At 37.2% G+C, this 11,805-nt stretch overlaps 1 protein-coding gene across 3 annotated transcripts in view; it reads left to right on the forward strand.

Annotated features, from left to right (window-relative positions):
- il34 (interleukin 34) overlaps nt 1-11,805 on the forward strand; it is a 65,116-nt gene that overhangs the window by 39,435 nt on the left and 13,876 nt on the right. For 2 of the 3 annotated variants that reach the window (XM_036212500.1, XM_024280796.2), the window contains exons 3-6: nt 3,151-3,254; nt 4,008-4,085; nt 4,281-4,358; nt 9,975-10,082. In XM_036212500.1, the coding sequence (XP_036068393.1) occupies nt 3,151-3,254; nt 4,008-4,085; nt 4,281-4,358; nt 9,975-10,082 (368 nt within the window). Of the gene's footprint in view, nt 1-2,619; nt 3,255-4,007; nt 4,086-4,280; nt 4,359-9,974; nt 10,083-11,805 lie in introns of those variants that run through there. The other variant, XM_036212499.1, reaches the window with a different exon arrangement.

The raw sequence follows: 11,805 nt of genomic DNA on the forward strand, positions 1-11,805 counted from the left end.
CCATCCCCGTCCACAACTCCGAGGCAAAATTCTAATGAACCACTCCCATCTTACAGGAATAGATTTTTTGATTTTGGCTAAAAATTTGGTTAAGCAAGCAGTTAAAGGGTTAACTAACAAAGTACACTTTCAGGTAGCAAATGAATTGTATAAGAGGTGTCTAATTCAGGCCTTGAGGGTTGCTATCTTGCTTCTTTTACTAACCACCCTGTCAGAACAGCTTCTATTTGGTGGAAAACACCTGATCCAGGAAATCACCAGTAGAACAGGGGAAATCTCAGCTATTAGACAGGAATATCAGCAACACAAGCTGGACGGTGCCCCTCAAGGCCTGGAGTTGGGACAGCCCCGACACAAATGGAGAACACTACAATTGTGAAGCGAGGTGCAGCATCTGTAATTTTACTCGTGTTCAGGTAATCTTAACTTGCATTCCATTTGTTCTCTAAGCGGAAATTAATGCAGAAATGCTCCTTGGATTTCTCACAAAGCTGCAGCTTCACATGTAAACAAATACTTCTTGCAGCTACAATGGCTCAAATTCAAAACATTCACGTGAGATACACTCTTGTTATGGCTTTCATTTCTACCGCCGGTTAACCATTAAAGGGTACCGGCAAAGTAGTGTGAGGCTTTCTCCTCTGCTTTTAATAAATGAAGGTTTACAGACATGTAAAAGATAAGAGAAAATCCAGATAAGTCTTTCATTAGTCCTTTGTGTATTTACTGATGACAAAAACTCAAAAAAGAATAAAATCTTCATAGTTAAAAAAATAAAATTGTCCAACTAAGTATGTTACATCTACATTTATCTACATTTCATAGATTAAAAACAAGATAAAATTAATCAACTTGCAAAGTTAATAAAAAGCGGTTCAGTTTGAGTCCAGAGTCTGATGCTATCGTTTAAATAGTTTATTCAGAAGTTAATCTTATAGCTTTAGGAGTGGAGGAAAAGCATGATTTTTCAGTCTTGAATACTTAGATTAACATAGTACCTCACACTGTCCCATCCATCTATCCAACCATCCATCTTCTGAACCCACTGGTGTCACAGGGTTGCTAAAGTCTATCCCAACTACTGTATGGCAAAGACGGGAACACCCTGGACAGGTAGACCTGTCAGACCTAGAAACAATTTAGAGTCATCAACCTATCAAGCATGTATTTGGTTTGTGTGAGGAAGCCAGAGAAAACATAAAAACTGCACACAAAAAGGTCTCAGCAGTAGTTTGAACCAGGGCCTTGTCCCTGTGAGGTTAGGGTGCTTACCACTACACCACCGTGCAGCCCACTCAGTAATGTATTTTCTGCATAATATTCTTAATATGTATGGTAATCTATTCATCCAAACACAAACAAGCACAGCCCCTTTTAATAGCGCGGTAATAGAAAACCAACCCTAATTTAAGATGAGGTTTACTTTCAACAAGCTGCATTAATGTTCACCTCTTTAATGTATTATACAAAGTAAACTGATCACATATAGATCACACATGTTTAACAATAGTTTACTGTAACTCAAACTGTATATATACTTTGGTATATAAAGGCATCAAGGAAGATGTTTTTGGGGGGTTTCTTAAAGATGACCTATGTCTTAGACCCACCCTAAAGAAAATTGTGTTTTTAACATCTTGTCGCATTTTTCTCATAATGGAGGACACCTTTAAGAATACAACTGCATTTCTGAGTGTTTCTTTATTCAAATGGTGTTGGATCAGGAGCAGATGAAAACCCACGGTTTGAAAAAGCTTAGATTTGTGATGCAGCAACTGCCATGGGCGGGGCAAAGTCGTTCTGCTTTGCTACAATTCTAAAACATCCACTTGCAGACAAATTGATCCAGTAAGGTCTTCATTTTTCCTCGTTTGAGCCACCATTGGGCTCAAACTGTGTGGCTGTGTAGCTCTGATATTCCCTACTGTTTTTTTTTTTTTTTTTTGCTACGCTAATGTTAGCTTGGGCTTGAGACATGCTATAAGCTAGCAGGAAAGAGTGTAAACAAAGTGCTCATGGGAAAGTAGCAGAGCTAACTTTCTTGTCAACAGTCCCGGCCTCAACTCAAATGAGATCCGCTCAATTTTTGTGCAGTTCAAAAATCATTTCCACATGTAACGGCGGCCAAATTTTGTACCGTTTGTATGCGCGTATACACCGGCACAAACACTTTTTTTGTGAGGTCACATAAAATTGCATATTAATAAAGTTACTAATAAAGGCAACAATAACTACTTGAGCAAATTTTCAACTGATTTAGTTGAGAATAATTATTGAAAACTATCACAAATTTTAAGACAACATTTAGGAAAAACAGCCACAACTTCCTGCTTTCCACCTGAATTATTACAAAAAATTGTCACAAGATTGTGGAGGGACTGTACTTCAATACAGCCTATAGAGTCTGCAGAAACTATGTCCTAGGGAATGACAGATTTTTTATTTTTGGCCAAAAATGGCATCATCATAATTGGGAGACCACATTGAAAGCTTTGAAATAGCTCAAAAGATGATCAAAGAACCCTTGTTTTAGAATATAAAGGCATTAACACTATTTTAATACCAGCTCTATGTCTGGTAAAGACACAGCTTCCAGACAGCAGTAGCTGGTGCATTTACAGAGAGCCATGCAAGCAAACATGCACAAGTATGAATGTGAATGCTGGCAGAAGTTCAGTGCTTTAGGGCTCCATGTAGAACAGACAAGGAACTTAAATGCAGTTGAAGGTTTACGTGGAATTTTCAATGACTTGAAAAATGGTACAAAGGACCAATACTGTACAGATTTTCTGTTTTCTTTCATGTTAAAATTTCAGGTAATATACTTATCATGTTGGAAAATCTCGTCTTGGCAACGGGATTCTTTGGATTGTGTCAGCCTCACGTTGAATGATAATCTGTGACACATTTTTCCGTGCTATGTCTGATGTATCTCAATGTGGTTATACTGAAAACAGATGCATGCAAATCTGTATACATAGGTAACACATGCATTGGGATTTTGACTGTGGCAGCCAAGCCATGAATCAGAAGCTGTGCGTAAAATGGCTCAGTGAGTTTTCATGCAAGTTTACTGGAGGTTTGTGTCGTGCAGAGCATACTGTCTGTTTCGTTACTCGGAAATGAGATGTGCTCTGTCCCTCTTGACAGGCCTGTTTCTGATGGCTCCAGTTCTAATGAGCTCCACCCCTGCAAGCATGTGCACCCCCCTGAAGACGCTCAACGACAGCCTCAGCCACAGGAGACGGTACATGGTGAGAAAACAAGCATGGGCGTTGAAGGCCTCTGGCTCCTTTATATGGACCGGATTTTATCAAAAACAATCATGAATAAAATCCAACAGTTACCTGAGCAGGAACAACTTTAAATTTGGACCTAAGACTCATTTTGAAGAGCATCTTTAAAGACAAGAAACATTAGCGTGATTAAAAAAGGGCGACATAGTTTTACTTTGAAAGGGTTTAAATGCAGCAACGTTATAAATCTGCTTCACAAACTTCATCATTTGATTTAGTCAGAAATGAGCTAAATAGCAACAAAAATGTGGTATTATAATGAAATTCTTAGAATTTTGTCTCTATTTGTTGCAGCTGACGTACATTTTCAAGAAAGGTCTCAAAGTACTCCAAGTTTTTTGAAGTGTGTATGCACACAAAACAAAAAAAACTTACATAAGGGTATGTGTGAGGTTCCAGAAAGTTTTATGAATTAATCTCTTTGGTTTTACTGTAATCTCATACATGAATAAAAATGAGCCATAATAACCGCATCTATTAGTTAATCTTCAGTTCCTGCTCCTGTTTTGACTAAAATCTAGTCTGTAATCTATTTAGTCACTGGTTTGATCTTTTGATAAGATAACTGGACTGTTTTCCATGGAATCTTCTTCTCGTCCAGATTTATGTGTGAATGTTCTACCAAGTCTCAGAGAAGCATGAAAACAATCCAAGGCGAAGATTTATGAAGGTTATTTGCCTTTTCTGTTTTTCCCTTTCCTCTCATCGCAGAAGCACAACTTCCCCATCAACTACTCCATCAGGGTTTATCGTGAGGAAATCTTTAAGCTGTCAAATATCAGCAGAATGGTAAGAATCACGAATCTTCCTCCCACAAGGTCGGATGTTGACATTAACGTTTACAAAAAAAGAAAAAAAAAGCAGTGAGGAAGATTCATGCATGTGATGCTGAACCCACCAGTGAAATCTCTGGCTCCATCAGACTGACACGCATGAGTCTTTAGCATTCATGCTGAATTAAACACCTTTCTCTCCTCCCTTCAGAGGTTAAAGGTGGAGGAATTGGATGATCTGGTTCTCCAAAGGCTGTGGTTTCAAGTTAATCAGGGCGTGTTAAAAAAGGTACAATTTGAACCCTTTCTTTTTGTCTTTTTTTTATAAAGTTTCAACAAGAATCTTTGCCTGAAGCTGTGATTTTTCATGATTCTTGGTCATATGCCTGCTTGTGAGAGTCAAGGACCTCACTGAAGACGCACTACCTAATTTCAGTCTGTGCCTTTATTATTATGCTACATAATAGGGGCTTATATGTACTTGAGTACAGAGTATCAGCTGTTAAAGCTTCCTAAAGCTGTTTGTTGACCGTCAAGATAATAAAAACTGAATGATCAACATTAACAGATCATGGGAAAATCACATTCTGTATGATCTGAAGTTGGCCTTTTTCCAACTTGGTTTAAAAGTTAGTCACATTCTGGTCATCCGGGCTGCTCACAGACTTTAAGTTGTGATCCCTGTCCTCAGAAACCTTCCTGAGATCATGTGGATTATGGAAGCTCAAGAGAGCTCAAAGCAAACATTTCCATAACTCCTCTGATCCTTAACATTTAGATGATCAGAGTTAAGCAAGTGCTCCACTTCTATGGGGTCAAATCAGGATCCACTTAAAGTGAACGAAAAACCAGAATGTATATTTGAAATGATTTTAAACTCAAAAAGACACATTGTGAATGTAAAAAAAAATTTAACATTTGAAAAAATAATTGTACATTAGAAATAAAATATTTAAATTTTAAGAAATGCTGAAAATTGAAGAACATAAATGATAAACTTAAACCTGTTACAAAAAAGTGTATTTGTTATAGCTGCAGTTTTGTATTTTTAGCTTTTAACTTCTCAGCCTATCATTTTAATTCAAAATGTTAACTTTTGCAACCTAATTTTACGTGGGGGTGGAGCTTTGAGTCCTTTGGCTACTGGGACGGCGTCTGTTGTTGAAACCCGTTTCATCTCTTCTCTGATGTAACGTTTAAAATCGTGTTTTCTCATTTATTGCAGGCAATACGTTCCATAAACGCTGTGACTAATATAATCTGTGAGGTAGAATTACAAATGTTTTAAGCCTGTAAAACCCCTCACTACACACTTTATACACAAAAGAGGTTGATTGACAAGATCAATGGCCAAACAGGACTCAGGACACAAAACAGCGTTAAAAAAGGATTTTTTAAAATTAATGTTGTGCTGAAAAAAAATCAGGAAAACAGCAAGGACGCTAAGTGAGATATGGCGAGGAACTATTGCACATCAGTGGAGGACACAGGCAGCGCCAACATCAGATACTGTTCTGGTAGCCAATGGGCTGAATACTCTACCCCCATGTAATATTAAACTTTCAAAGCAAAAGTATGAGAATTAAAACTGTAAATAAAGGAGAACTAAAAACAAAGAGAGAAAGAAATGGAAAAAAAAATCATAAAGTTGAAAATATAAAACAGTAGCTGTTCCAAATCTTTTTATTTATTTATTTATTTGATAACAATTTTAGGTTTATGGCTTTTTATTCATGTTTTTAGTGTTTCTTCAAATTCAAATATTAATTTTCAATTTGCGTTTTTTTTTTTTATTATTTACATTTTTTTTCATTTATTTGTTTTACTTATTCTTTTTTACTTGTCCTGTCCAACCACTGAGCAAACAGATAAGCGCTGAGAAACCCTTGTCTTGGGCAGATTATTACATTTTTTTTTTTTTTTTAAGTTGACATGGTGTGTTTTTGAGTTTAAAACTGTTTTCTTGTCAATTTTTCAAATGTACTATCTGGTTTTTCCTTCACTTTAAGATAATTGTAATTTGACCGCATCCACTTCCTGTGAAGACATCCTATTTGTTCCTTCTCACCTCATGGAAGAACAAATGCTGTAACGCCGGGTTCACATTGGACGCGGAAGTGCTGCAAAGCGGCGCGAAATTGGAGGCTGCTTCCATTCGGCGCCCTCGTTAACCTCTGGTGTAGTTCACAACACACGTGAAGCGCCGCGAAGCTCCGCGGCCAGCTCACGCCGTGCAGCGATCGTTTCAGCTATTCTATTTTTTGTGTGAGCCATGAGTGATCCGTGTCAATCCTGGCAGGAAGTTACGCCAGGACACATGAGAAAATCCAGTCAATTTTCAAAATATAACCAACTGGAGGTGAAGCGGAGACCGCGTGCTCCGCGCGCACACCACTTCCCAGCACTTCCGCGTCCAGTGTAAACACAGCGTAAACCTTCCCAGCGGAGTTTGGTAACAGAATAATCCACTTCAGAAGCATTGCACTTTGCAATGATGTAGAAAGTCCCCCCCTCCAGTTTTTTATTTGTCTGCATGTGTTTCAGTTCATCAAACCCTTTTAAACAGCAAGCACAAAAAAATGCTGTTTAACAATAAAGGCGTTTATCGTTTGTGTTGTTTGATGAGGTTACTGCCTCACCTGTTCTCAGTCAAAAAACCCCACAGCTAAGGCTTGCCTTTAAAAAAATATCCTCAAAAACACAAAAAATGTTGTTGAAACACAAAGAAATTTAAGGGGAACAAAAATCGAATTCATCAAGAATCATCCGCCTGGTAAAAGTTATAAAGCTAATTTTAAAGCATCAGGATCCCAGTCAAGCACATTAACAGCAGAGTTCAAGATGCAAACCCCTGCTGAGCAAAAAGAACACGAAGACTCTTCTCATCTTCTAGAAAACAACTTAATGACTGCCAAGACGTCTCGAGAAACAGTCTGACAATCATTTAACTGCAGTTGTTGCTCTTAAAGTGGAAAATCTAAATCATATAAGGGTAAATAAACAAACAGAATTCCCACAAAGTTCTATAAAATAATTTTACCATCTCAGGTGTAATGCCTCTGCAATACATGATAAAAACGATCTTTGTCAGGTCATCTAACTGTTTAATGCTGACACTAACTCAATGTAATCAGTGCAATCCATTCACACACTATTGTCACTTTGTGTTACTTTTGTTTTTATTGTGTGTACTTTGAGCATCTCCTTGTGTCGAGGAATTATAGTATTGTTTTTTAATTTGTCTATGTGATGTAAAATTTCAAAAGTTACTACAAAGAAATTGCCCCTCGGGCATAAATAAAGTACATTCAGGCACTCTTGAAGTATTTAACTTGGTTTTTAGTGAGACATCCAAAGGTTAGACTGAAATTAAATCACTTTGTATTTATTTCCCACTCAGCTTGAAATTTGACCCAATAAATGTTTATGGACAATCGCCAAAAATACTCGGTCATTATAAGACTGGTAATAACTTTAATAAATGCGAGATCTCTCCTCCTCATGTTGCATCACCACAGCATTTAAGCAAAGTTTGGAGAATGCAGAAACGTTTTCTACAATTTTTTTTTGTTTCTATATGTTATGCTCTTTACATTAAATTCAAGTCTGTTGCAGAAATCCTCTTTCCTCCTGATGGAGGGCACCATCTTGTGTCAAAATATTACATCACAGCAAAGACGCGTTGCTACTGCCCTAAAATGTTTTCAAAATCGCTTAATTTCCTTTGATACGTCAAACTTAGAAACATAAAATCCAATTGAAAACTCTCATTAACATTAATATTTTTATAGTGAGAAGATTTTCACGCACATTGTACAATTGCAACAAAACTACCAGTCTATCCCAAGTCCTTTTTAGGTTAGCTTCAACCTCAACTGACCCCACATGAGGTGAAATTCCATTGTTTCAGCAGCAGGCGGATGACAGCTCAGAAAAATCAGTAACCAGCTTTAGTTACACTAATATAAATAAAGAATGTGTTATTTAACTACAATTGAAATTTTGGACAATTATTTAAAAAATTATTATCTTTTGGTTATGTGCTGTAATTTTTGTTCATCTTGTGGATGCAGTCCGTGCACATATAGATCTAAGAAAAATCAGAATAATTTACATCATAGTTGGACTTAGATGTTGGTATTAAAATACAAAGGAACATTACTGTTACTATGACATCTATATGTTTAGAAGCACTTAGCCGAGCAGAAGGAAGACAAACAGCCCAATGAGGGAAAAGTTGAACCTTTCTATGCTCACCAGACCTGGCAGAAGGCCTAGCAGTGTGTAAAAATGTGTTGTCCACATTCAACTCTTCTATTTAAGGAGAATCAAACTGAAGACATTTGGTTTGTGTTGGTATATTAACTCCCTGTACATCATCCATTAATGTCAAGTGTCAAACATTGTTCTAACAATTGGTCTTTGGACTGACTTGGCTCTGAATTTGAACTATACAATTAAAAATACATGTTTTTTTTTTTCACTGAAATTGTTCAAACCCAATGCATTGTGGTCTATAGTCGCCAATCCAGTGAGCATCAGTGTGCACCATAGACTTTGCCCATGTCTGAATTTCTTCACTATTTTGTAGAACTGTCTGAATCTATAATTCAGAATCGATTTTCCTAGTGATTTCCCAGAATTCTCTGCATAATACAAGTGTGCATTGATTCTCACTAGAATTGTGAAAAAAATTTCATTTGAACAATTTTTGCAAAATATTTATTTAAATGTATTTTTTAATTAACCATCAACATTTTTATCATCAAAACGTAGCGGATGAAAAAATTGTTGTCAAAGATTTTGTAAAATCTTTGACGTCATCGTCGTTTAAAAGAAAAAAAAAGTAAGTAGCATGGTGTCTGCATTCCTTATAAAATCCAGGGCCCTAGACAGTCCCTCACTATATACCGTTGTTTTTTTAGTAGTTGGGGATTGGTGATGAATAGATGTGGACTGGTTTTCCACAGAGACTTCTGGGAAAGTTCTAGGGCACTGGATTTTGGAATTGTTGATTTGGACAGAACTACAAAATTGCGAACGCACTATATAGTACACTAGGTAATGAGTCGTGAAGGAATTTGGACAAAACCATAAAGAGGAGGTTTTTTTTGTATTTTCTAGCCCTAAAATGTATGCAAAATTATATTCACATTTAGGAGTCAAATTTAAGTAAATAATAAAATTGTGCTCAATTACGATCAGTTGGTTCTCCTAAGGTTGATGAGTGTAAATGTTTAACATTTTTTTTTACAAGTAATACAAGCTGTTTTATCCACTACATGTATTTTATAGTGATGTATTTACTTGTTTTTATTTAGCCATGTCTTAGCCTTTTGTAATTGTAATGTTTTAGAAAGAAACCGGGCGCTGGTGGGGTGTTTAAACAGTCCCCGCTTCCTGTTTTGTTTTGTAATCTTGTATGAACTGTCATGTCTGGGCAGCTGCAGAAAGACCAAACTTTAGCAGTGCTGCTGAACACTTCTTGGCTGCTGCTGGACAGCAGCGCGCCCACTGGGACCATTCTGACTGATTACTGGGGTCTCCATTTAACGCGCCGCTGCTTCTAGTCCTGCCGTCACTTGTCAAAAAGCATTCAGCAGGTCTGCGGCTTCAAAAAAGTGCCTAAAATGTGATTTATTTGGAAAACAAGTTGGACACACTTGTCTGACAGTAGAAGTTTGCAACATAAAGCTTTGTTTAATGAAGCAGTCAGAGTTAAATCTGTTCTACTGAAGACAAAAACATCTGTTCCATTTGGGAAACGGATCAGATTTTTGTTAGAATATGTCTGGTGAAGGCTTCTAATAACTCAAAAAAATGTCAGAATGACCTTAAAAAGATTTGGTGAAGAATCTACATGGTTTGAAATGTGTCAAAAACTGAAATCTGGTTGAAATTTCAGATCATCCGGGTCATGTCAGAGAGACATCCCTCGCGTTCGTACACAGCTGAGCTGGAAAGACGCTTCAAAGATGTCGAGGGAGTCTTTGTGCAGTCACATCCCGCTGAGGTAAGACCAGTCCATATTCCTGTCAGTCTTTTCCACAAATAAAGCAATTTGATAATTGAAATCACACAGACTGCATTTTTTTATATGAAAAAAGTTATTCTCGTCAAAAAACAAAAGTCGTCTCCATTCATGACTAACGGGTTCATATCAGTTTCTTCGGGGCACACGAAGAAAAACTGCGTGCTATCATTATGACTTATCTGAGCTGGTATTTGAAAAAATTTAATATTCTAAATGTGAGTATTAATCTTCAAATGTCAGGCTGACATGACAGTCCGGTTTGCATGAATGTTTGTGGTTTCTGTGGTTTCTGTGTTTGTGAGCAGACAGTTACACCAAAGAAAGCAGACAGTAGGTCTGGAACCGATATCTTGAACTTGATCAATATCTATTTAGTCCCCCAGCGACTTTAAGTTGAATGACTTTTGTCTTCATCTTTACTGAAGACTCTGCTAGAAACGAACAAGAGCTGGTCTCATGCTCTTTTACCCCGAGTGATTTCTCCTCTCTGTGAACTCAGAATGCTGGGGCCTCCTTTAAAATGTTCTTTTTTTCAAAGTAAATGTAGCTTCCCAACATTGAACCCAATTGTACTATTACTTATTCTATTAATATGTTAATTTAATAAAATGGAACAGACATGTGTCCTTTGTGGCCCTGTCCTCACAAATTAAATTTAACCCTTCAAAATAAAGGTCAGCAACATGTCATGATTGAGATGTCCATTATGCTTCTATATTATATAACTACAGACATTTATTTTGAAGGATTTGGGGATGTACCCCTATTTTACATGAAACATGTACCGGTAAATCAAATCATGTTAATAATATTAATAATAAAATAAATATAAAAATGTAGCTGTTATTAAATTGTAATTATTTTTATAAGCATTGGAGATCATTAGGCAAAAAAATTAAAGGAACACCAGTATATTCAAATGTAGGGACCACGTCAACGTGTCTAGGTCGATTATTTAAAAAAACACTTAACAGTCTAAAAATTAGGTTACATCATAATAACTATAAAAATACTATAAACTGTGTAATTATGCCTCCACAAAATGTCTTTAATACCTATTTTTTCCCTCATATTATTAAAAAAATCCAGATGTTATTCTATTTTTTAAAACGGATAACAATTTGCTTTTAGAACAGAGCAGCAACATGTGTTTCATTATGTTATTAAAGGGTAACACAACAGGACAGTTGGAGGTTTAATACACTCTCAGCCAAGATTTGAAAAATGCAAAAAAAAAAATAAGGGGGCGGGACTAGGGCAAGCAGGCTGAGCGAGGGAGGTGTGGTCTGCATCTGTGATTGACAGTGAGGTTAGCTAATCAAAATTAGTTTGAAGTAACTAGAGGATCCTTTTATTATTGTCTCGATGAAAAGAAGTAAAAAATCATTAGGTTTAGGAGGCCCGAGCAGGCTGCCTTCCAATCCTGCAGTGGTTCTGTCTGCCGGCCAGCCAGCTACTCAGGGGGCGGTTTAGTGAGCTCTACCCTGCCTGGTGTCGCGGGGCGAGTTCCACCGCACCCAGCGCCGCACTCTCTGCGTCATGGGCATTTTCCTTTTACAGATGGTCATGGGGCAAACTTTGCCATTCAAGCACCACCATTCTTCTTCTTCTTGTGTTTTAAATGTTGGGGGCACCAACGTCTATGTGCATTTCCGCCACCTACTGTGTAGCAGTGCTGGTAAGAGCAGGGGACTAACTAGGT

This window comes from Oryzias melastigma, linkage group LG6, assembly GCF_002922805.2.
Source record: "Oryzias melastigma strain HK-1 linkage group LG6, ASM292280v2, whole genome shotgun sequence".
Classification (NCBI taxonomy): Eukaryota; Metazoa; Chordata; class Actinopteri; order Beloniformes; family Adrianichthyidae; genus Oryzias; species Oryzias melastigma.